The sequence below is a fragment of the Dermacentor silvarum genome, chromosome 1 (assembly GCF_013339745.2).
Source record: "Dermacentor silvarum isolate Dsil-2018 chromosome 1, BIME_Dsil_1.4, whole genome shotgun sequence".
In the NCBI taxonomy this organism is placed as follows: domain Eukaryota; kingdom Metazoa; phylum Arthropoda; class Arachnida; order Ixodida; family Ixodidae; genus Dermacentor; species Dermacentor silvarum.
Window position 1 is genome coordinate 183,623,979 of NC_051154.1, and position 25,827 is coordinate 183,649,805.

General features: G+C 46.1%; 2 protein-coding genes and 1 long non-coding RNA gene across 7 annotated transcripts in view; 1 reads left to right on the top strand and 2 right to left on the bottom strand.

The window, feature by feature from the left end:
• Positions 1 to 20,628, top strand: part of LOC119436507 (serine/threonine-protein kinase 31-like) — a 222,350-nt gene extending 201,722 nt beyond the window's left edge. For 4 of the 5 annotated variants that reach the window (XM_049658154.1, XM_049658156.1, XM_049658157.1 and 1 more), the window contains 2 exons: positions 6,675 to 6,740; positions 19,649 to 20,628. In XM_049658154.1, coding sequence (XP_049514111.1) covers positions 6,675 to 6,740; positions 19,649 to 19,852 — 270 coding nt within the window. In that variant the 3' untranslated portion in view covers positions 19,853 to 20,628. The remainder of the gene's footprint in view (positions 1 to 6,674; positions 6,741 to 19,648) is intronic. The other variant, XM_049658155.1, reaches the window with a different exon arrangement.
• On the bottom strand, positions 20,212 to 21,062 carry LOC125941292 (uncharacterized). Its single transcript, XR_007464187.1, has 2 exons — positions 20,621 to 21,062; positions 20,212 to 20,255 (listed from the first exon to the last, which is right to left on the bottom strand). It is a non-coding gene; the product is annotated as an uncharacterized LOC125941292 (long non-coding RNA).
• Positions 21,063 to 21,460: 398 nt separating this feature from the next.
• LOC119436511 (protein odr-4 homolog) overlaps positions 21,461 to 25,827 on the bottom strand; it is an 80,089-nt gene continuing 75,722 nt past the window's right edge. The window contains exon 11 of the mRNA XM_037703375.2: positions 21,461 to 21,626. Coding sequence (XP_037559303.1) covers positions 21,559 to 21,626 — 68 coding nt within the window. The 3' untranslated portion in view covers positions 21,461 to 21,558. The remainder of the gene's footprint in view (positions 21,627 to 25,827) is intronic.

The following is a 25,827-nucleotide window of genomic DNA, read 5'->3' on the forward strand; positions in this document are numbered from 1 at the left end:
ACCCTCATGGGTGAAACTAACATGGTGGAACCCGCTGACATTACCGAACTCTGGGAGCATGTCGCTACTGACAGTTAAACAGGTGGTGCTTCGATGAAGGAGTTTCCGAGTGCAGCTAGTGCTTTCTCGTGCTGCGAAGAAATCTCCAACGGGGCGATCGTTGTCGCGACAGACAGCGGCGTTGTGTCACGGAAGCGACGACAGCAGCGGCAGTGACAACGCAATTGACAATGGCCCGGCTTTGACACCGACCCCAATGTTGAACGAAAGTGCAATGTCGTCGATCGACTCGCTCATTGATTTCATGCAGGCTAACTTATAGCCGCCAGTGTTCGCACAGCAGCTTGACACGATGCACACCGCGGTTGTGAACCCGAAACTTCTGCGAAAGCAAGTGCAGATTTCTTTTTCAGTGCGCCTAACGATGGAAATAATATTTAGAGGTGCAAAATAAACGTTCTATTTTTCACAGCCTACTTTCTACAACGTCGAATTTTTATCACAAGTGGCGCATGTGGTTTCGAGACTACACAAATATATTCAGCAGATTTTAAAATTCTTTTTAACTGCAGTTCACATATAGAATTTATCGGTTATAACGATCAGATTTTTTGTTTTTCTTGATATTGTTATAAGTGGACTACACTATAGCATTGAAGCAATGTAGCGACACTCCAAGTGCTGCTCCACTGCCAATCGCCATGCGTAATCATGCAGAACTTCAAATTGCTGCAGAGAAGCCAACCCCCGCACATTTTGTGCTGCATGTCAAGTTGCACATGCATGTACTGCCTTTCATGTAAAATGCATGTCATTCATATTGCTACAGCATGAGCCGGGCATGGAGAAGAGGAGGAAGACGTTAGCTGGCACAGCCTCTGGCCGCCATTTTTTCTTTACCATCAACTTCGTCCTTTAAATAAAGCCGGTTCAACATTAACCGTAACAGTTTTGTGGGTGAGGTGCTGGGTACTTCGACCAAGACGACGGAGCTGCTGCAGCAAGTGCCACACCGAAGCTGACGTCTCGCTCGACTGCCTCTGACACCACTTGAGATACCGATGTCCCACAGCGGCAACCAACAGCCTTCTCTGGCTGCTCCAGTGCGAACACCCGGCACTTGGATGCATCAGATGGAACCCCGCCCTTTCTCAGGAAAATTAGGCAAGGACGTGGAGGAATGGCTCACCCACTACAAGCGTGTGACCAAGTACAACAGTTCGAACTCCACGGCTCAGCTTGACAATGTCGTTCTGTTCCTCACAGACACTGCGTTAGTGTGGTTTGAGAACCATGAAGATTCCTTCACAACGTGGGACAGCTTCGTTACTGACCTCACAGAGTGCTTTGGCGATTCCACGACGAAAAGGAAGCGGGCGGAGCAGACATTGCTTCAGCGCGCTCAAGTCCCAGGTGAGACCTGTACTACGTACATAGAGGCGATCTTGAAACTTCGCAAAAGGGTGAACCCTCGAATGTACGAAGAGGACCAAGTTGGACACCTTCTCAAAGGCACAGCCGAGGATGTTTGCAATTATTTAATCAGAAAGGAGAGTCTCGCCTCGGTCGCCGACTTCATCAAGCATTGCTGCACATTTGAGGCCTTGAAGCTGTGCTGTATCACGCCAAAGTTCGGCAGGTTAGCGAATGTCACAACGGTGGCAAGCGTTGACGGTAACGACAACTACAGTTTTCCATTTGACCTTGTGGCAACTATAAGGCAAATTGTCCGCGAAGAACTTGAATGACACACCACAGGGGCGGATGTTGAACAGCTTGGTTGTGCTTCCAACCTCAAGAACATGCATCCGCTGTGTCGGCATTGTCTGCCATGCCAGGCGTTGCAGACTGTCGAGTTGATCAGCTGCGACAGCATCAACGTTCCTTTCCCGACGACATGACGCACGATCAACGCACTCGTCGAGCTACCACCACGAATCGGCATTCGGAAAATCGCGTTTATTATTCGCAGTGTCCCAGGGTTGACCCCGAGGCTTACAACGTTGGCCGCGCATCGTCTGTGTGTTACAACTGTGGTGCCTCAGGACACATTGCTCGTTTTTGTCGCCGGCGCCAACAGACAACAACATATGGCTTACCACCACATTGGTCCAATTTTGAACGTGACAGTTATAACGACCGCTGGCCGACAGACCCTGTTACTACAAACACCACAGGCGCGCCACCCCGGAATACCTTCCGTCAATATAGTAGACGGAGTGGCTCGCCAGCTTCAGACCGCCGCCTGACCCCCCCCAACCAGTCGCCAACGCCGTTCACTGTCACCACGGCGACGTGTTATGTCACCACCGCCGTGGTGAAACTAGCCGGCGCGGCCGATGGAGGTAAGGTCGCCGGACAGTCTACGTCTCTGCGAAATACTCCTCTGCCTGTTACAATGGTGAAGAACAAAGTGCGTGTGTTAATTGATAGTATACCTGCAACAGCATTAGTGGATACTGGTGCTACTGTTTCCGTCATGAGTGTGACTTTCAAAGAGAGGCTGGGTCGGAAAGTTATGTTCCCGTGGAATGATGGTGTGAGTCAGTGGAGAGGGCCTTATTCCCCTTGGTATTTGTGTTGCAAGTGTTTTATTCGGAGGGGAAGATCTTAAAACAGAATTTCTCGTACTACCGCGGTGCACTCATGATGTGATTCTCGGGATTGACTTTCTTCAGGATTGTGGTGCTTCCGTTAACTGTGGCACAGGCGAAATTACCGTGAATAGCGCGCTTCTCGCCACCCTTGCCGACACATCTTTACCAGAGAAAAACTATTGTGTTGTTTCGAACAATTTGCTGCTGCCGCCTTGGTCGCTGTCACGTGTCCTTGTCAATGTCGCTGCTGCCGACCTTTCATCGTTTGACGCGCAAGTCCAGCCACTTACGTCAAGCTGCACAAAGAAAGATGTACTTGTGCCACGCTCTCTCGTGAGAGTAGTCAATGGCACCTCAAATTTGTGGGCTTTCAATTGTTCTTGCGTCCCTGCTGTTCTCCCGCGTGATATGAAGCTCGCTGAATTTGACGAGATTACGTGCAGCTCCATTACAGCTCTAAGCGAGGAGGAGCAGTGTCATACTAGCGATCCCCACCGAAGCACTTCTGAAGAGCAGATCCTACGGATGATCAACAAGGCGCTTCCCTCACATGAGCGCAACGCTCTCGCACAAGTTTTGTGGGCACATTTTTCTGTGTTCGATTTCACACAAGGCGACAAGCAGGTTTCACTTCCGCGTTTTCGTGCTCTCCACAGAATTGCTACCGGACCTGCGCACCCCATTCGGCAAAAGCCTTACCGCGTTTCTTCAGCAGAGAGGACAGTTATCGCTGAACAGGTGAAAGACATGCTACGGGAAAGTGTTGTTCAAGAGTCCTCTAGTCCGTGGGCTGCACCAGTAATCTTAGTAAAGAAGGATGGATCGTGGCGGTTCTGCATTGACTACAGGAAACTGAACGCAGTCACCAAAAAGGATGTGTATCCGCTTCCTAGAATGGACGATGTCGACTGTCTACATTCCGCTGCCTACTTTTCATCACTGGATTTGCAATCGGGGTATTGGCAAATACCCATGCACCCAGACGATAAAGAGAAAACGGCCTTCGTGACACCAGACGGTCTTTATGAATTTAACGTTACGCCGTTCGGCCTTTGCAACGTGCCAGCAACATTTGAACGATTTATGGACACTATCCTCTGAGGACTTAAATGGGAAACTTGTTTTTGCTACCTCGATGATGTGGTGATTTTTGGCAGCACATTGAGTGAGCATAACAGCCGTCTCAGTCTTGTTCTCGATTGTGTCGAAAAAGCCGGCTTGATCCTGCATTCCAAGAAATGTTGTTTCGGGGAGACCGAGACGTTAGTACTTGGGCATCTGGTCAACAAAAACGGCGTGAGGCCAGATCCACGGAAAATTGAGGCAGTCAGCTCCTTCGAGGCACCAAAGTCAGTGCGGGAGTTGAGGAGTTTCTTGGGTCTGTGCTCATATTTTCGTCGCTTCGTCCCATGATTCGCCGACGTGGTGTACCCCCTAACATGTCTTCTCCAAAAAGCCGTCCCTTTCAACTGGACATCGACTTATGACGACGCGTTCCGCCAGCTCAAATTTCTACTACCGTCAGCGCCCATATTGCGTCACTTCAATGCATCCTCACCTACGGAAGTGCACGCTGATGCGAGTGGCATTGGCATCGGTGCCGTACTAGTCCGTCATCAAGAAGCTCAACACGTTGTGGCTTATGCTAGTCGCTCTTTGACTAAGGCGGAACGCAATTACACTGTCACCGAGCAAGAATGCTTGGCAGCTGTTTTCACTGTCCACAAATTTTGGCCCTATATCTACGGACGCCCGTTCACTATCGTTACCGACCACCACGCGTTATGCTGGTTGGTGAATCTCCGTGACCTGAGTGGACGACTGGCACATTGGGCTCTTCGACTGCAGGAGTACAACTTCGTTATTTCCTACAAGTCTGGGTGTCGCCACGCAGATGCAGACTGTCTCTCTCGCCTTCCTCTGACGACGACAGAGTGTGACGAAGACAATTTTGATGACTGTTTCGCTCTCATTTCTTCTACATTCCCAGACTCGACGACTTTCAAGGCAGAGCAGGCAAATGATATTAGTTTAGAACCTCTATTTGTAGCTGCATCGCATCCTGGAGCTACCGGTCGATTTTGTGTCCGTGATGGCCTGCTTTACAAAACCAATTATTTGGCTAAAGGCGCACGCTTCCTTCTGGTGGTGCCGCAGAGTCTGCGAGCGGACATACTGAGAGCCATGCATGACGATGCGACTTCTGGCCATCTAGGATTCATCAGAACTTTGAACCGGACACAGAAGCGTTTTTACTGGTCCAGAATGCGGGATACAGTCAAGCACTATGTCGCCAGTTGCGAACAATGTCAATGCTACAAGCGCCCTACGACCGCTCCGCCAGGTCTTCTCCAACCTCTGCCGCCGCCTCACCTGCCATTTGAACAAGTGGGTATCAACCTTCTGGGCCCATTTCCCCGATCATCTAACGACAACCGATGGGTGATCGTATGTGTCGACCATCTGACCCGTTACGCGGAAACGGCGGCTGTACTATCTTCAACAGCTGCGTCTGTTGCAACGTTTTTGCTTCGATTCATTATTCTTTGGCGTGGTACGCCCCTTGTAATCATTAGTGATCGCAGTCAGCAGTTCGTTGCGGATGCCGTAGAAGAACTGCTTCGTCTCTGCAGTTCGCAGTTCCGCCATTCAACGCTTATCACCCTCAGACGAAGGGGCTTGTAGAATGCACGAACAGAACTCTAACATGCTGGCCATGTACGTATCTTCCGATCACAGAGACTGGGATAACTTACTCCCCTTCATCACCTATGCTTATAGTACTGCAAAGTATGAGACGACCGATTACAGTCCTTTTTATCTCCTTTACGCACGTCCACCGCTAAGCTGCATTGACACTATACTACCGTTTGACTTTCACAGCGAGTACTCTGTTGCCAAGACGCTTTGTCTTGCCGAAGAAGCCCGGCGTATTGCTCGTCTTCGTACTGTGGCATCGCAACACCGATCGCAAGAGTGCTATGACAGCCGACACCAGTTTGTCTTGTACGCTAAAGGAGACTTTGTGTGGTTGTGAACCCCAGTACACAGGCCCATTCGTCGTTGTAGATCGCTTGAGTGACTTGACGTACGTGGTGGCACGCTTGACATTAGCTGGTCGTCAGTCTAGCCGGACCCAGTTAGTACATGTTGCTCGTCTTAAGCGGTTCCACCCCACGCTTTCCGAGTGATTTGGACTTGCCCAGCGGGCTTCGTCTGGCAACCGGGGATTGCTACGGCATGAGCCGAGCAAGGAGAAGAGGAGGAAGACGTTAGCTGGCACAGCCTCTGGATGCAATCTTTTCTTTACCATCAACTTTGTCCTTTAAATAAAGCCGGTTCAACATTAACCGTAACAATATCATTTATATTCTGACATATATCCAGTTAAAGAAAGTCAACGTGAGTTCGTTAAACAAGCAAACCGCCCTGTTACCGTGATCCTGTCAATGCAAAGAAGGGTGGCCCCACTGCTGCCAGCATGTCGCGTGAGAGCAGGACCCCTTAGACAGCACAGGTGCTCGATCATAGGTCCATTTGATTCACCTCCATTTCCTGAACTAGTTCGCAAGGTGATGCACTTCGCTATTCATTTCACCGGGTCAACATGGCAGCATCTGCTCGTCGCAGATGCTTCACATCGTCACAGATGTTTCACTCAGTGCAGGCATCGTGCAGGACGAGTTGACAGCCTTCCCTGCGCTCGTCGGAGAGATAGCTCGGTGTTCATGCAGGAGGTGCTGTGCTGGTTCCGCACGAGCAAGAACTGGCTCTGATCTGGCAGGAACTAGTGCAATGAGAGGTTACAATCATATGAAGCCAAAATACTAGGAAAGCCTAGGGTAAATTAAGAAAGTAATTTACCCTATGCTTTCCTTGGTTTCATTGGCTACATGTGATTGTGACTAACAAATATCAAACTCCACTGTTCATGCTTGGCTCTTTTTTTGCTAACAGTGTTTATTTTTAATACCTCTTTGTTGGGTGTAAATGTAGTGTAGAACAATTGGAGAAAGTTTAGCTTTGTTACTGCTGTTATATAATCGGCTCTCTGTACTACATGTTTGCCTGCTTCAGCTCATGTTCCCTGGAGCAGTATTCAAGCAGGGATGCCTGGAAACCCTTGGACCTGCTGAAGAGATGGTATGGTTTCTTGAAACATTAAGAGGAAACTTGAGCTCATAGCAAACTCCAATTTCCCTAATTCAGATGTATGTAAAAAGTAGAAATTCTCTTGTTAGACAACCACTCAACCAGTTTCAAATGAAATTTGTTGCGCCTGAGAGGCAACTCTAGGAAGCATCATTTTCTTTAGGTCCTCAAAATTTTTCACAAAGAGACACCAAAAATTCCTCAAATTTAAAAAAAAAAAATGGATACATTAAGATTGCAGTGGCGTAACTCTCCAATAAAAACAGATATTGCAGTTCTGTAAACTGCTTATGTTTAAGAATCTGAAATGGATAAAAATGCATTATACGAATTTACAGATTATGTAAAATTGTTGCAATGTTTATGAGGGTATAGCAGGAGTCCTCCTCACAACTTAGCATTTTAATTTTGCAGTTTTTATGCTTTTTTCTGAAACAGTTGTTGGCATATATTTAAAATCCACTTGTTATAGTTACTAGATCTTTAATTTCTTTCAAGTGCAGCAAACCTAATCAAAATTGGTGCATTGGACTCGAGGAAAACTGGTTTCTGCATTCTTCCAAGAATTTTTCTGAAACAGTTATTTGCCTAAATTTAAAATGCACTCCATGCAATTACTAGATTTTAACATTTTAAATGCAGCATACCTCATCAAAATCAATGCAGTGGTTGCTGAGAAAACCGTTTTATACATTCTGGTGTATTTTGATAAGAGCTCCCAAGCTAAAACTTCGTGATTTCTGACTTAGCATTCAGAGCATAGCATTTTTGCTGTGCTTTTATAACCAGTAGAATAAGACTAGGTACTGGGTATTAATAATGCATGCTGGATTGTAGCATTCTGCAATTAAATTCGCTTTTAGGTGCAGTTTTTTTTTTTAATTGCTCAGTATTGATTCTAGTCATGTTCTGTAGTTGTCCGTTTTAGGAAAGGTGCAGGTAACAAAAACAATTTCTTTACTTAAAAAGTAGTCTTTTAGATATTGCTTACAATATGGTGTTTCAACGTTCTATCTTCATTTGGGGGGAAAAAAAAAGCCAAGGCATTTCTCCAATCAAGATATTGCGAAAAATTATTTTAGTTAAGGCATTGTAGCTATAGGGGCTTCATTTTTTTTTTTTAATTTTTTCATACTCGACCGATCAGGATTACAACCACAAGTTTGGCCTAGACGTTCAGCTTTCCTGATGTGAGTTACAAGTAAGCACTAGCTTTGGCTGACTCTGCACCAGCTCATTCTTCAATTTTTACCAGTGCTCGGGTTAAGGCCATGCTTCTTACATATGAGTGGCCAGTGAGCGAGTACCTTTCATTGTGAGTTGGTGTCACAGATTTCGGGGGCGCGGATGTTTAGGAGATGGACTGAGACACGTATGACGGCACAGCACACATGATTTCATGAAAGCAAGCAAAAAGAAATTCCCGGAACTGAGAACAATAAACATAACAATATGTATAATACATATTCTCTGCTCTAACATGTCCAGCCTTAGTGCCGGCACTCCTAAGAGTCTGGCTGCGTCGCTGCTTGAGCGGAATGTTCTCATGTTTTTGACGTCGACTCTTGTGGATTGCGGCAAGTTGCGTCACGTCTCTTCTGGGATCGCTACTCCCGACAATCCTGCATATGTCGTCGCCTTGGTAGCCGCCCATATCCCGGTCGCCGTCGATGACCACCGTTACTAGATTACTTTGCCAGTTTGCAAACTCTGCCAGGATGCAGCGGCAAAACGTGGCCCCCTTCGACTCCCGCTCGCGAAGTGGCGCTTCCGACGCCATTTGCCCGATCGCATCATGGTTACGGAGCATTCACACTGCGTTAAACACAATTTACGCAGTTAATTCTGTGTAAGGGGAGTTATTTCCGAGATTGTTAGCAAACGTTATTTCAACTATGCAACTAGAGTATTGTTTCAGTCACTACAGCAATTTAACGCGGCAGAGATGTGACTGCGATGCCTCAATCTAGATAGTGCTATGCGGGACTCTTATCCATTCAGGTGTGAAGATTAATCGGGTTCAGTTCTTTTTAATTCAGTTCCATATAAGCTTACGTGCTTACGGTGGGTCACGGAACATAAGTATCTGATGCTGCCGAAAATATTGAAACCTAGAACACTCAATGCCAGGATACGCGTTTTTTAAACGCAAGATACCGAAGTACTTCAGTGAAAGCTCGCCATTTTTAAAGCTATAAAACGCGAAAGACTAGAATAACACAAGTCAAATTGAAAACAATTTATAAGGCGAAAACCGTATATGGCTCATGGGCCGAAAAATTCGACGTCCGGTGTTACGGCACCTAAATTCATGGTGCCACCAACAAAGGTCGTGGTTTCGAGTACCTTAGTTAACTCTACATTTATTAACATAGAGTTCATTAAGGCACTCGAACCCATGACCTTTGGTTTACTTAAGGCAAAGTTAATTAAGACACAGTTAATTGTGATATGGTTAATCATGGCACGCGGACTCACGACCGTTGGTGGGAGTTGAATCCTCAACCTTTGGTGTTAATTAAGGTTAAGGTAATTAAGGCACATTTAATTAAGATATAGTTGTTTAAGACACTCGAACCCACGACCTTTGGTGTAATTAGGAAAACGTTCATTAGGGCACACTTAATTAAGGTACTCGATCCCACTACATTTGGTGGGAAAGAACAATAGGAAGTAATTGCACGTTAAAGGTGGTCAAAATTAACTCGGAGTCCCCCACTACGGCGTGCCTCATAATCATATTGTCACGGGGATATCGTGGTTTCGGAACATATAAAACACCAGAATTTAATTTGACTTTTTAAACTCGCGAAGCATTCGAATGAGAATGTCAAGCAATTTCATGAATTTCTAGTGAGCGTGCACGCTTTCGCATTCTCTTTAGCGTATGCTAAAGTGACTGTCAACTTTTTGAACAATGCAACAAACATAAACTGGGAATCACATTTCAAAAGCCAAAGTTACAAAAGATGCGCTTTTTTGTTTGCCACAGCCATCTTTATCTTGTTTTCGAATCGATGGTTAAAATCTCGCGAGAAAAAGTGCATTCATGTCACAAGTTGCAGCGGGAGCACACGCCGCATGAGCTGCGTTGATAGATCTCGCTGGGACTCACAGGAATTGCGAGCACTGCGCAACAAAGTTAAACGCAATGTTACTAGATTTGTTGAAGGCAAAAAAAAAAAAAAAACTGCACAAGACCACGCCTGCGTTGACTAAGCCGTAGGCACCGCCGACACAGGCTGACAACTCCGTTACCTCCGTCAAACTGGTCAAACTGCTACGAGGGCACCCCCGCTCGGCGGTACAGGGAAGGGTGACATCCGCGGCGCCGGAGTTTGCAAACTGAAAGAGGTAATCTAGTGACGTTGGTTGATGACGGCAGAAAGGCCCGGCCAGTTAGGCTTAGCGATGGGTTCGGGCTCTGCTTCCGTCCGGTGCCTTGCTCAAGTGACGACAATTGCTTGATAGCGCCAGTATCTCAGCGCTTCCAGACGCTGTCACACAGTTATTTTTCTATTTTGGAGACAGTTATTTTTCTATTTTGGAGGCTTTCTTTACAGCCAATTACAAGAAGCTTCATCAATGGCACTTAGTTGCAAACACTTCATCGGCCATTTTTAAATGTAATCTACAACTTTCATATTGGCACTTTCTTGGTAAAGCCAATATTTAAAATATTAGGCAATTAATTGACTTTGCAAAAGGAAAAAATACCGCAGACTAGGACACGCGATCCTCAACACCACTGAGTTGGTTTGAGCCTCCTAGCACACTCCGTTGTTTTTAAAACATTGTCTACTTTTAGCTGGGACACCTTGTATAGGCAGTAACATCTGTCGTGCTCTCAGAAGCTAAATACGGATATTCTGCATTGATACAAGAAGGCTAGAAACTGCAAGGTTACCTGGTCAGTGTGTCTTGGGATAAAAACAAAGGAGAGTTCCGTTTGTGAGTCAGAGTGCACCTTTTTATAATTAGCCGATACGTGTGACATGGTTGTCTTTGTCTAGTGACTGGCACTTGTTTGTGCTCACAGTACGCAGCGTTCGAGGTAGGGCCCGGGCTTAGAAACACAGCAGACATCTGCCACGTAGAAATTCTCAAACCTGGTGAAGCATGAAAAGTTAATAAAACCAATCAGACCAAGTTGAGTTTCTTCCAACAGGTTTCCAAAATTTTGCAAGGGCTTTCTTTTGGCAAAGTCAGTTGTATTAGTGCAAACGCTTGACTTGGAAACGAATTGTTTTAGCTGTGTCCAGGTCGAATGCTCCAAAGGTGGAAGGAGCGCTGTTTGCAGTTACTTCTAAATTTCTTGCGAGCAAATAAACTGACATGTCACCGCGTTGAATGAGAAAATAGCACATTCTGCTTTTACCAATAAACTAAGGACTGCTATGAAAAGAATCGGTATAACATGTGTCATGATCAACTTGTTCTGAGGCCGTTATCATTTCTGCTACCGTGCCTGCAGACAAAAGTACACTAGCAAGAATATTCCTGCTGCTTAAAGCATTAGTAACACAGGGATGGAAGTGCTGCGCCAACATGCGTGAAAATGCTAATTTTGAATGAAGGCGCACAATTTTGTTAAATGTGCATGTTCAGTGGGAATCACACAGCTATATGTTGGCATATTGTCGTTGGGCGTCGCCAAACCAAACATGTCTATCATGAACATTTCGGTTGAGAAACTCGCGTTAAAACCTGGCCGTCGCACCGGGGAAGTTGGCGCTAGCGTTGCTGAGGCGTGCACCACCGTTAAGTTTCTGGAGGGCAAGACGACACTGAAGTTTGGCCTTAGCATCGCGCTCCTGCAACTCGGGGTCGGCAGCTTTTTACTGACGTTTGGCCTCAACATCGCACTCCCTCAACTCGGGGTCCATGGCTCTTTGCTGACGCTTCGGAAGCCCTCATGCTAGAATCGGCACGTCGACGACAAGCCCTTTCCTGAGTGCGTTCGCAGCGGCGTTGCTCAAATGCATTTGCACACGTCGTCAGTTGATCATGAATGGCTCATACCCCCGTAAATGCGGCCTCCTCATTGCGACAGAAGAGAAGTGAAATTCTACGCTGGAATGATTAGCGGCAACGCAGCCGACAACGACGACTCATGCAGAAGCAGTGGCACGAGCACAAACTTCAATCTCTCCTAGCTCACGCTCTCCCATCTCGGCAATTCTATGCACGACAATGAGACCAACGAAGCGAGCCTTTAACAGCTCCGCTGTAAAAGAAAAAAAATCATCTCACCCTACGGGCGACCATGGTGGGATGCGAAAGCATCGCGGGGGGTGCGCATCGAGTTTCCATTTCTTTTCACTTGGCAACACAACCCAATCAAAGTTAGTGAGAATGTATTGAGAAGAGAGGAGACGTTTGTACGGGGTTGTTGCGTCTTCATTTAGAGATTCTACGTTATTCCTAGCGTCGGTGCGCGCGGCATCTTGAAGACGATGGCTTTGTGGTCATACACACATTGTCCCTGAGAACGATCAAGGACCGGAGTTCGGGGTCAGCTTGATAACGCTGACGTTCCACTTCGGCACGCCGAGCCCGTGTTGCTTCCGTAGAAGTTTCCTGTCGACGTTTACGTTCGGCTTCCCTGGCCCGAAGTTCGGGGTCCGCTTGCCGACGCTGACGTTTACGTTCAACTTCCCGAGCCTTCCGCGGCGGTGGCGCTGCAACTAGCGCCGACATTGACGTTGTTCATGTCGTTTTGCACATCGTTGCACAGAGAGAGAATGACGGAAGCACAGCGAACGCGCGCTGCGCCTCGACACTTGCGCTGCCTACCGGCGTACCCTTAGAGGAAGAGGGAGTTATATGCAATGATTTGCTGCGCCGCACCTGTGGCGGAGAGGAGAGTGCACACCTGCGTAGGAAAGGAGAATGAGGGAGAGTTGCGCAGTATGGGTGCGGACGCCGCAGAACGGACACTGCCCCGAGCATAAGATGCTCTCGCATCTAAAAAAATGTCAAAGTTTCGCCCTAAGGGCGAAGCAATGAATGCGATAGCAGCACAGCAATGTCATACGAAGTAAGGTGAGCGGCTTTGGTAGCAATATGAATTGTAGTAAACATGAGCTGATTAAGTAAGCAGGTGTGCTGCGGCGTAAGTAGACCGACATGAAGAGAGACTCGATGACCACGAGAAGGCGCGTGTGAAACGGTGGTGTTGATGAGAAGCGCTTCCCGTGGGCAGCGCGTGCGAAGGGACACACCTGTAGCGCTGCACTGCCGACCCGGGCAGCATTGCATGTGTAGCGTGCGTTAGAAAATGTGGCCCGACTATTACTAACTGATTGAACAAGCGTGGTGTGAGCGCGCACAAACAAGCATGAATAGATCACACCGAATGACTGCAGACGACTGTCAAAACGCTGGCAGCAAGCGCATACGCCGCAGCAACGGGCGAAGGTACGTGCGGTCTATCGCTTCAACGAAAACTGAGCGGCGAATGCACGGCGCATAAAGGTCAGAGCCGTGTGGAGATAAGCGACGGTGCGAGCGAGCGACGAGCGCGGTTGTTCGCAGAGTAGAAGTGCGCCCCCCCCCCTGCTCCCTCCGGCGCTGGCTTCCCGCTTCCTTGCTTGCGCATGGGAGATTGAGTGCGTTCGCTCTCCATGATACCACGCGTCCCCACACGCTTCTGCTCGGGCATACGGCGCGGCGAAGATTTTATCTATAGGGAACCTCATGGCGACGCCGACGGCAGAAATCCGGTTGAAGTGTCCATATAATTGCTATCGCAATAAAAAAAAAGAAAAGCTCTTGACAAGCATTGCCAAAAGCTTAACATACAGTGGGCACTGTTCACGTAATGCCCTCGGTTATTTTTATTTATTTTTTTCTTGGCCACTGGCCACTTTTAGTCGGCACACCTAATATGTAACGTAGCATAGGTTACATATTAGGTATGCTGACTAAACCATATGGGTTTCCTTTGTCATGTGGATGAACTGCACTCCACCTTGCGGGCCTCCGCAGAACACGTTTCTTGATCTGAAGTAAAGGCGTGAACAACACACGAAGAGAGAACACACACACACAGGGTGGCTGTGTGTGTTTTTTGGTTTTCCTGTATTCATTCTTGTTGAGCTTTACCAAGCTGATCCAAAACGCGTAACTTCTGCTCCAAAATGAGCAATTCCTACTCCAAAGTACCAAATCGGCTGCTCCGAGAACTGCTCCAAAACTCCCTTGGCCGCATCCATCCCTGCGACACTAATGCCGAGGCAGAAAACTATGAACGAACAAAAACCAAATGAAGCTTAAGCGTACATCATAATGATGTAACGAAGTGCCCCTGCCTGAACAAATTACACTGCGCGCTTTGAAATGCCAGCAAGTTATTTAAAATTAAAAAAAAAAAAAGTTGTAGCCCTTCCACCCTGTGAATAGGGAAGTCCAGTGAAGCTTGCGCTCTGGTGGGATTTGCCATGTTGAATTTCGCTACAAAATTATAAACCGACCCCTTCACTATGTCCTCGCAAAAGAGGCTTCGGTGCCGGCTCTGAAAAAACTGGCTCGGCATCCACGGGCGACAGCGTGCCTAGCGCGTTCCTAATACTTTTGTACGACGTTCCCTGACAAGAGTCCTTGACCAACAGGGGTATTCTGTAAGATTCCACTAGGTGGACTCTTACAGAATACCCCCCCCCCCCCCCCCCCCCCCAAAGCTCCGTATATACCACCAACGCTAATGTGAACCCCTCTCACCCTCCACTCCTCCGTTGACCTACTTTTTTCGTAGATGGGTGGGAGCTCGGAGAGAGCCGGCGGCCGAGGCTGGCAGGGCTGCGCGCAGGCGCTGCAGGCACACACACCAAATATCTCTTCCTCAATTTCTCTCACCCCAGATTTGGCACTGAAGCAGTGTCGTCACAGATTTCATTGCTCTCGGCGAATCAGAATGCGCCATGATACGTCACCACTTGCGTAAACGGCCAAGGCACTGTATGCATCATGGCTGCATGCATGGTCGCTGCGTTTGCGTTCGCTGCGATGGATACCGTTGCTGCCGCTGAACCTTGCAACGAAGAGCTCGCCAGGGAAGCAGGACTGCATTTAAGCGATATTCAGTGAAACGGAGCGCAAAATGATCCTCCGTGCTCGAGCGATAGGTGTTTCCGCGTGCGATGGCAGTGAGCCGCCGGCCGCGCCAGTCATGCGTGGCAGCCGCCTATCTCACCCGTGCCGCGCCGTGCCCTCCTCGCCTTCCTTCCATTTATCAGCGGCCTTGCCAATAGACTCACGCAGAGCAGTCGGAGGGGCGAGGGAAAGTGTGCGCGTCAGCAGCAGAGGTGAAGGGGCGTCACGCAAAGCAGCAGCACCGCCGGCCTAGCCTCGCTAGCCTCCCAGCAAGGCTCGACTCTAGTCGGGCGCAGCTTTCAGCAGGCTTGCCGCGCTAGCCTCGCAGCTGGGCCCAACTCTACTGAGGGAGGAACGCGGCATAAAAGAAGGTCGACTGGTGCAAGAGCAGAGAGATAGCGGTGACTCAGCTGGCCGGATGGGAGGAGGGGCCATGCACTCATAAACACGATGATGCTCGAGCCAATGCTGATTATGATAGCTTTTTTTCTACACGCGGACATGAGCCTCGGGGGCCTAATCCTTAACAGCTTCGCTGTAAAAAAGAAAGAAACCAATGGTTTACTCGCCGGTAAGAAAGAAGTCGTCCCAAGTGAAGTGTTTCGAACAAACCGGTATAGGCCTCTTGCGCTAAGGCCATATTCTGAAATGTTTCACTTCGACAGTATTTCTTTTTTGCTTTCAGGCGCGCGCTGATTGGCTGGTTGAGCAAAATTAAATGACGTCGAGCTCCAATTTTGCTAAAAAGCCAATCATCGCGCACCTGAAAGCAAAAAAGAAATATCACCGAAGTGGAACGTTTCAGAATACGTCCCCTGGAGTTCAAGGTATAGTAGCGGCGCCTGGTGGCAGCAAGAAAAGTTGACTGGGTAGTACCAGGTTGGGCAGTAGTGAGCTTTGGCTGTGGCGAGTTACGTTTCTAGCCCAAGCTTTGCGTCGATTCTCATTTCTGCCCTGTTGTGAGTGCAACAAGAAGATAATGGCAACATAGAGGTAATGAATGAAACCGTGACTAGTCTGATCTCAGAAGCAGCAATTGAAGTGGGAGGTAAGGCACGAAAGCAACCAGTAGGTAAGCTCTCCCAAGTAACAAAGGGCCTAATAAAGAAACGGCAAAACATGAAAGTGTCAAACTCGAGAGATCAGATAGTATTCGCTGAACTGTCGAAATTAACAAGGAGATAGTAAGGGATATCAGAAATTATAACGTAGAAAAGATGGAGGAAGCAGTAAAATATGGACGCAGCATAAAATCATTGAGAAGACTACTAGGCATAGGACAAGGCAAAATGTATGCACTGAAATATAAGCAGGGTAATATCACCAATTTCCATGACATAGTAAAAGCAGCGAAAGAATTCTATACTGACCTGTACAGTTCCCAGAGCAGCCAACCTACTTTCATTCAAAGGAGTGATGAACAGAATGCAGAGACTCGTTTTATAAGTAGCGTGGTTCAGCGCACGCGCCGAAAGTCCGCATCGCTCATCGATCTCACGTCCAAGAGGAACAGCCTTCTCCCTTCTATGCTCGCATAGCCCGCCTTCAAGTGGCGTTAGCAGCGCAACTCTCGCGCCCTCTCTCGTAACATCCACGCCGACCGCCGTTGACGCTTAGCTACGCGGAGCAGCCGGATTACAGGAGACGGGAGCAATGCGGGAAAAACAACATCAGGGGACACGTGACAGTCGCACATCCCCACAACGGACAGGTTTAATTTTGAAGCAATTTAATTTTCGAGAATCGCAAGCGGCAGTGCGACGACCGCGAACTGCGGGCATACCGTATACCGTCAGTGACGTCGTTTTCTCCGTCACAGCCGAACTTGTGTGTAGCCTCATCAAGAAACACAAAGATGTAACCAATGATTGTAAAAGACTTTAACGTACTATCGGGATTAACCAAGTGATAAACACCGGGGCAGCACATTTCAGCTTCGCTGGTTTACCTGGAGTGCTTGGACGGTGTTGTTTTTCATTTAGGACGCTGTCAGTGTCGCATCAGTGTGGTCACAGCTTCCGGTTGTGACCTTGGGCAAGATGATCGGCACTTTTGAGCGGACGTAATCTGCTCACGCGCTGCACCCAGAAGCCAGCATGCTAGCCCACAGCGTTACAGCGAGATAGTGGCGATGAGGCGTGAATACCGCGTCACATGCACTAAAGGCGTGACTATTGCACTCTTCCATAGTTTCGGTTTTCGGAAGTAAATTGTCCGGGATTCATTGCAATGCAGAAAGTATCAGCGTCAGCTTTTTGGGATGTCTGAAAATGGTTATGCTTGGATGACTGACTTCAAATATACCGTCTCGAACCTGTGCAATCTGACTCTTAATTTATGATCAAAAAACCTACCCTGCCGAGTCAGTACATTTGTACAGTCAAAATCGTTTTAGGGTCCTTTTAATGCGACTCGATTGCGCCCAAATTTTGTATGCTCGTCTGTAAGGATTTGTGGTATGCAAGTATCTAGGCTTTATTGTAATATGCAGCAATTTTGGTTGTGTGTAATATAGGAAACCGATCATGAATGTTTTCGATAACTATATTCGGGATTAACAATCTTATATAGACCAGGAAGAAAAATACGACTTGTGATGAAGTTATAAGGAGCAATATAGGCTGTTTTATTTTTATAACTCTGTTAGGCCTAATATACATTTTCAATCTCTTGTGTGGGAGATCCTACTTTTGTCCTTTTTGGGGGGTGCAGAAAAATACCCAGGTAAGATACTGGGAAACTAAAAACATATTCGAAAATCAAAAAATTAGCTCTTTAGTCTGCATAAATTTGACTCCGTTAGCTTTATTATTCACAGAAATTGATCTCTTAGATACATCTCCACAACGCGTTCCTTGTGTTATCTCAAGGCAAATGCAAACAGAATTACGAAAATTCATGCAAGCAAACAAAATAGCCATCGGAGGCTTGTTGAAAGTATATAGTGATCATTATACAATGTTCATATTATGTGCAAATGCTTATTTTTACATTATATTTCTACAGTTAGAGCATATAGAGTAACTCATGTAGACCGTTCGACAGCGCACCTAGTGTTAGTTGCAAACAAAATGAACTTGTACAAATCTGTGTCCTCTTCAGACTTAAAAGCAGAAATGCCATTTTTATTTTTAAAGCCATCATTGTATTGACACGTGTACTTATTTATCCTTTTTCAGGGGACTGCATTTCACCTGCTAACAACCTAATGTTATCATTTATAGGAAAAACGAGTCACAAAAAAAAGGGAGGGGTTTCCTATGAATGATGTAGCAACTAGCCCGAATTTCGACTCTCCTGTAATGTTATCGCTCAGTGAAAATGTGCCGGCAATATTTGAACCTTACTCAAATGTTATTGTTCATTCTGTTCGTATGTGCTCACCAAACCTTGTGTAATCAGATTGTATGGGTGACACAAATTGTGTAGTACTTTCTGGAACGCACGCGGGCACCAGCGATTATGCTGGCACCCTCAACGAATCATGTATAAAAGCCGACGCCTGCAGATGAGATTTTCAACGATCGTCAATTGTTTGCTGCCATTGTGCTTTGAATGCCACTTGCTTTTGGGGTACAAGTTTGCCCAATAAAGAGTTAGTTTTGTCATTCGTAGTTTGCTACAGTTTTCGTGACCGTCATTACAGTATGTACAGCATAAATACGCAGAATATATTAAAGCCCAACCAATCTAAGCAAGCAGCATACAAGGCACGTGCTTTTTGCCTCTCATTTGCTGCCAAACATATTGATGTATGATGCTGCAGTCAGAGCAGCAACTGATTTTATGGTCAAATTAAAACATCAAATGCTCAGTTCGGTGCATTCACTGGCGCTGGAGGCATTGTGAAATCCTATAGTAAGCAAACGAGGAATAAAAACAAATTATTCTTTCTCTTGAATGACCCACTTCTCTCTTTTTTATAATGGAAATGCTTTAAGTATGACACATTAGCAGTCTCTGAGGATGTTTGAAACCAACTCCACACTAAACCTGTCAGGGTATTATGCAGTGACATTTTTTTACCTTCGAAGGTGCATATTTTATTGTTATGGCAATTATATGCACACTCCAAGCGAAAACAGAAAGTTGTCCAACAGCCGCATTCGAAAGGCCTCTACTACAGTTTCCCGTTAGGCCATGGACGCTTACCTTAGCATGTTTTATGCAATTTCATAACTGCCAGGGCACTGTTCCTTCTATGCAACAGGAGTTTCCTTGCCTGTTGCATCATGCCAATATGTCGTACCCACGTATGATTCGAACACTGTTCAAGCAGTTGTCATCATCGTCCATCCAACTGGTGGCTCATACCGAATGTGGGGGATTCGCCACGAAATGGGTGGATTCCAAGGGCTGCTTCAGAGAAGGGTGTTACTGAAAGCTGAAATTGCATGTTAAAATGAAAGCAATAATAGTACAAAGAATGAATAATTGAAAAGCACGCAAAACATGTGGCTGAATCCCAGAGTATTGGCCCCAAACGCAGGAGACCTAATGCAACGGTACACCCTGCTATCGCCATTAATGCTTTGCCCTTCGGGCAACGCTGCCTCATTTTTGTTCTTATCTCATGTTCTAGGAGAAGCAGGCTGTTGATGCTGTATGACTTGCCATGATCTCATCTGTCTCCTGATATGATTCCCTGCCGCCCTCCTCCCTCACATTGCACAGTCTCCGCGTGCGCCCTTCGCCGTGCCGGCGCCACCCGCTCCCTGATGTTTCGTTTACTGCCGTTATCGTGAAGTGAGCGTTGCATGATTCTGCAAGTTGTGCTGATTGGTTTTGCTCCATGTCTGTCGCAGGAGGCTCGTACCCGACGAGAAGTTTCGGTGATACGTTCCCTGCTGAAAGAAAACCCTACTGATCGGCCAACAGCAGCACAGCTTCTTGAGAACCCTGTTTTCGCTGGGTTCAGCAAGGTTCAACGACCAAGCACTGCCACCTCTGTGGCTGTGAAGGCAAAGTTATCAGTGGCTCAAACTCTCTCCCTACCCTCTGAGCACTGAAGTCAAGCATTGGTTTGCACTAAGTTGTGCTTTGTATGTTGTGATGCAAGTGTAGGGTTAAATCTCAATTACCACTACCTGTCTGTGATAGGAAACAATACATTTTTAAGCTCATTTGTTCTTAAATTGATGCATATAGTTGTACCACAGTCTTTCAAAGCATCCATACTATTCCACATTTTGTCTAAGCATGTATAGGGAAAAAAGAAGTTTGCAGCTAACACGAACTGTTAGCTCCCTTTTTCCCATTCCATACTCTTTTTGTTGTGATTTGTTTAAAGTTGATGCTGCAAATAGTTGTACCACAGTCTTTCAAAGCATCCATATCATTCCACATTTTGTCTAAGCATGTATAGGGGAAAAAAAAAAAAAAAGTTTGCAGCTAACACGAACTGTTTGCTCCCTTTTTCCCATTCCATACTCTTTGTGTTGCGATTTGTTTAAAGTTGATGTTGCAAATAGTTAGTTGTACCACAGTCTTTCAAAGCATTCATATCATTCCACATTTTGTCTAAGCATGTATAGGAAAAAAAAAAAATCTTTTTCCCACTGCTTACTCACGTTCTTTTTTTTTTTCCCCTCTAAACGCCACATTTATGGCATTTGTTTTTGACAGAGCATTCAAAACAAAGTTTGCTATTTGTTTCAAGTTGATGCAAATAGTTAGTTGTACCGCAGTCTTTCAAAGCATCCATATCATTCCACACTTTGTCTAAGCATGTATAGGAAAAAGAAGTGTTTTGCAGCTAACACGAACTGTTAGCTCACTTTTTCCCATTCCATACTCTTTTTGTTGCGATTTGTTTAAAGTTGATGTTGCAAATAGTTAGTTGTACCACAGTCTTTCAAAGCATCCATATCATTCCACATTTTGCCCAAGCATGTATAGGAGAAAAAGAAATTCTTTTTCCCACTGCTTACTCATGTTTTTTTTAACCCTCTAAACGCCACATTTATGGCATTTGTTTTTGACAGAGCATTCAAAATAAAGTTTGCTATTTGTTTCAAATTGATGCACATAGTTGTACCGCAGTCTTTCAAAGCATCCATATCATTCCACATTTTATCTAAGCATGTATAGGGAATAAAAGTGTTTGCAGCTAACACAAATTTAGCTCCCTTTTCCCCACTGCCTACTTTTTTTTTACCCTCCAAACATCATATCTATGGCATTTGTTTTTGAAAGAGCATTCCAAATAAAGTTTGAGATTTGTTTGTGTTGTGTGCAGTTGTTTATTGCTGCTTAGCACTGTCCTGCAATAAATACATGTAATAAGAACAGTGCTTTGGTACACCTTGTGCACAATCCGTTATAGGGTTTTCAGAGGGGCAGCTTGGCAAGTATTGAAGACCTGGCTGTTTGCATAAAAAAAAAACCAACTGCTTTGGCTGTGGGGTTCTGCTGCAGAGTATAATACCATTAGTGGCTGCATTCTGATAAAGACAAATTGCTAAAATCTGTACTGAACTTTTGGCACACACGAAAGCCACCATTACATTTCGTCCTACATTTCCACCAGCATGCTAAATGCAGTTTTGAACTTGTCTGTGCCTTGCATAGTCGCACAAGCAAAACTTGATGCTCCAGAAACAAATGTACACGGACACCATTTTTGCAAGTATTTTTAATTCTGTACATCAGCCGCTCGTAAGAATGACAACACAAATAGACTGCCAGCCATACCAAACTTTTGCTGTGCACCAACTCAGTCCTGGAGCAGCAAGTAGGAAATACCGGCACCAAGAGCAGCAATGGCTGCACTCGCAATTGGAACTGAAAAATAAAGCCACAATTATTTGCCAAAACAATCTTGTAACATTCACTGTATGCAGCGATGTGGGCTGGTATTTTGTAGCGATGCCTTATGACTTATTCTATACTAGTCTTATCATCCACCGCTCACGGGCGACTGATCCCGTTAATAACGCAAGCAGACCGTCGCTCTGACCACTGACTAAGCGCGAAAAGGCAGCACCGGAAAAGCATTGCTACAGAATGCTGGCCGTGATTGCTGCGCCAAAAGATGAAACCTGCTACACTTGGGCACAAATTGCGTAATATGCACCGAGCCTGCGCCAATTTTTTATTTTTTTCGCAAGTTCGCAAGGATCCACTTGGAACGAATTCTCGGGATGACACCAGTTTCGAGATATTAATTCCCGAAATTTGCGGAGAAATGCATTGGCGTTCCAGTTAGGTTCTTAACAAAACATCGCTTTTTGCATTGAAGCACAAAATTAACTGGAACGCCAATGCATTTCTCCGCAATTTCAGGAATTATCTCGAAACTGGTGTAATCCTGAGAATTAATTCTAAGTGGATCCGTCTTGCGAACTCCACGGCTACAATTTTCAAATTGCAATATGGGCCATCAGGTAATTAGTTAAAAACTAAATTAGTAATTTTTTTGTTAATTAGTCGATTATGCATTTCAAATTTTTGTGCAAGTAATGTCCGCTTCTTCGAGTAGACCAGCTCATTAACTAGAATTGGGCTATCTGCCACAGGCAACCTAAAATAAATTTTGAGTGTTCACTGAAATACCCTGTATATATATATATACAGCAAAACCTCTTCAAGAATAAACAGTGTCAGTGCATCCGCACTGTTGCTCGCCTTCGCCATGCTCTTGATTTTTGCCATGAACAGCAGCCGTAATATAGAATGTTGTAATTTAAGGTTAAATGTGGTTGTACGTGCCAAAACCACAATTTAATTATGTCAGGCATGCCATAGCGGGGGCTCCGTATTATATAAACCACCTGGGGTTTGCATGGTACATGAGCGTTTGTGCATTCCATCTGCATCGGAACGTGGTCACCACGCCAGAATCGTACCCGCGACCTCGAGCTCAGCAGCGCGACACTGTAGCAACTATAGGCTACTGTGGCGGGTAACATGGAATGATCTCGATCTGTTAGTCAGCAGCACCAGTTTATGCACAGGTTTCTTTTTCACACAACTTTCATTCCCTTCTGCATGATATTTTTGCGCATACGAAAACACGGGACGGCATCCAGTGTCAGGTGCTGCTGACTGATGACGTGGTATTTCTACAACTTCACCATTTATTATGCGGTGATAAGCTTTTTCGATGAACGCTAGCTGCTTCAAAGTTATGTTTACAAATGACGCAGTCATGAGTTCTGTGCATCTCCGCTTTATATTATGCGTAGACTTCTTCTGTCTGAAAACATCCCTTGGAGCTCAAAAAAACGACATTTTTTTCTGCTGCGCACAATGTGTGCCCATTTTTCAGCCATGTACAAAACGCGTGCCTGCTTTCGAAGGCGCAGCGCTGCTCCATTCCACTTCTACGAAGCTTACACAACGAAGTAAACGCTGCACTTCTAGAATACTGTCAACACTGCATGCTTACACTGGCTCAACGTGCGCACGGCCACCGCACTGGAACCCTACGTGCTCCGGACAACGACAGCGCTCCAGAGAAGCCCTAGCAGCCGTCAAAATTTTCATCACAATTTGTGCACTCCTCTTCCATGGCAACAGTAAGCGTCCGTCACACTGCCCCTTCTAGCCACCGTATCGCAGATGTCGCTGCAGGACAGATGCAGCTTACCATAGTTGTAAGTATAATTACCATTCATGCCACAGCTGAAAAAGATACAGTTGCCCGTCACAACTGCCTGAATCACACTCGTAGCTAGGCTATGAAGACGGGTGCCTCAACGTTTTTCTCCTGAGAAACAAGCTTGCTTCTTCATGTCATAATTTCACACATTATGTTAACCTTTTGTACATCAATTCATCATGTCATTGATCTGAAACGGCCATCAATGGACACTTCATCGTTCATGCACAGCACTGCATGGGGGGAAACTCGAGCGAGCAGTGCACACACAACTTGTGGGTTTTTACCTTTTTCATATTCACTCAACCTGTTCTCATTTCTTGTGTGAGCCTTCAAAGAATAAAGTGAAGTCTCTCAAATGGTTACGCCAGCATCAAGACGCGTGCCCTGCCGCAAACTGCTTTGCTCTTCATTTCGCGGAACAAGAGTGCATGTTTCATATTTGCTCATGTACAGTTGGCTGGCAGCACGTGAAAACGTACAAGCTTGCACAAAGCTTCACGAAGCGACACCAATGCGCACGAATTGCCATTTCACAAATTTGATTAGAGTGTATTAGATCACGACAGCTGTTGTGTCCAGCACGCTAGTCTAACAAATGCTAATTTTATAAGTGCTCGCGGCCATCTTGGGTGAATTTGCACAAACCTTGTGGGGACCCTTGGACCCCCGTCTGTGGTTCAGGTGCGACTTGGGCCTTTCGCCCACATGATCACTGGGGACACGCCATTCCAGCCTTATTATAGCGAAAGCATTATATCGTTCACGAGGTGGAAAATCTGCGTTGGTGTGACCACGATGGTCCAAATAGGGATATCCACATAAGGATAACTAAGTGCTCCTTGAAATTTTTTGGACAGCATACGTTACTCGCCGCACGTACGAACAGTACCCAAGGAGTGGGGGCCCTATTTTTCAGCATCCGAGGTACGCAGGCTCTTTTGCCCGGCAGATTCACCTTCAGTGCTTTTGGCTGTCGGACATGCGGACCACTTGGTTTCGGACTGCTCTGAGCAAGACGGCCCACTTTGTGTGGCAAACCTAGCTCGAAAGAGCCTGTGTGACTGAGCGGACTTCCCGGGAGCTTTCACCTGTAGCCTGCGACTGCTACCCTAGTGCTTTAACCCCTGTATCGTACGTGCCTTTTGTACATAGCAGGGAATAAACCTCCTTGCTTTTGTACAACAGCTGTAGTCGTCTCCACACCTTGCCAGCGAGTCAGCAAACCCGCCGCGCGCCCCTTTGCGTGTGCTGCAGAGTGGGGATGAGCTATGTGTCTCTTTAACTAGTCGGTACCGAGCAAGTTAGCCTGAACCCCCACAACCTGCACATGGAAAACTGGATGGAGAAGGCTACGAGTGTGCCAACAGCGCGGCGCGTGCTGAGCACACCTATGGCCTGCACGAAAACGTACTGCGATAGTCAGTTTGACACTAGCATGTTGGTAGAAATTGAAGCACCTTTCACTTTGCTTGAGAATGGCTTCCACAGAGCCGCCTTGCATTGAATTAAAACAAAACTAAAGACAGCTACACTTGACAAAATAGCACTAAAGAGAAAACGATGAAAAAAAAAGGTAAGTACACACACATCCTCTTCGTCATCTTTTTAGTGATGAACGTTATCAACTAGCCCAAGTTTCCTGTCATTAGGCACAAGCTCACATATGTTAACAGAAACAAGCGAGCTACTTAGTGCTGCTTAGCGCTGTTGATACGTAAAGCACTGTCTCGTGACAACCACCTGCATTATCAACAAGGGTACACTGATGTGCAGTGTCAGCCGGCTAGAGGCAATGGGTCATAGAAATACCTTCATCAATATCGAAACTGGTTATCACGAGACTGTGCTTCAGGTATTGATCCAGCCATGCACTTGTGAGTTCCTGTGTTCAAATACATAGCTCTCACAAAGCCATATCCTGACAGTAAGTGTGTGTCTTTACTAGAATGATGAGTTCAGTTTCAGCTGGATGATAGATGTGCTTTTGAGTTGCACCTCTACTATATGCGCCAATCCCCGATTGAAGGGCTTTGCTTGATTAATAGGTGCACGACCAAACACTTCCAAATCAATGTATTTTTATGCTGTAGAATAATGGGGACAGGTGAATACGGAGAGACCGCATACATGATTCACCGGAGTCTCTAATATCCGCACTAATAACCAAAACATTTTTTCATAGACTGCACACTTGCAAAACACGTAGAGAAAAGCAGCCATGCGTATCCAAGAACCAAAGCATACGACCAGAATATTTGAATCCGCTTAAACTTGCATTGAAAGGTTAACATCCGAGGACCTGCATTCTTCACATGAAGCAGGCAAAATAATGAAATAGGTAAGTCACCCACAAATTTTTCAGACCTATTCGATTATTTT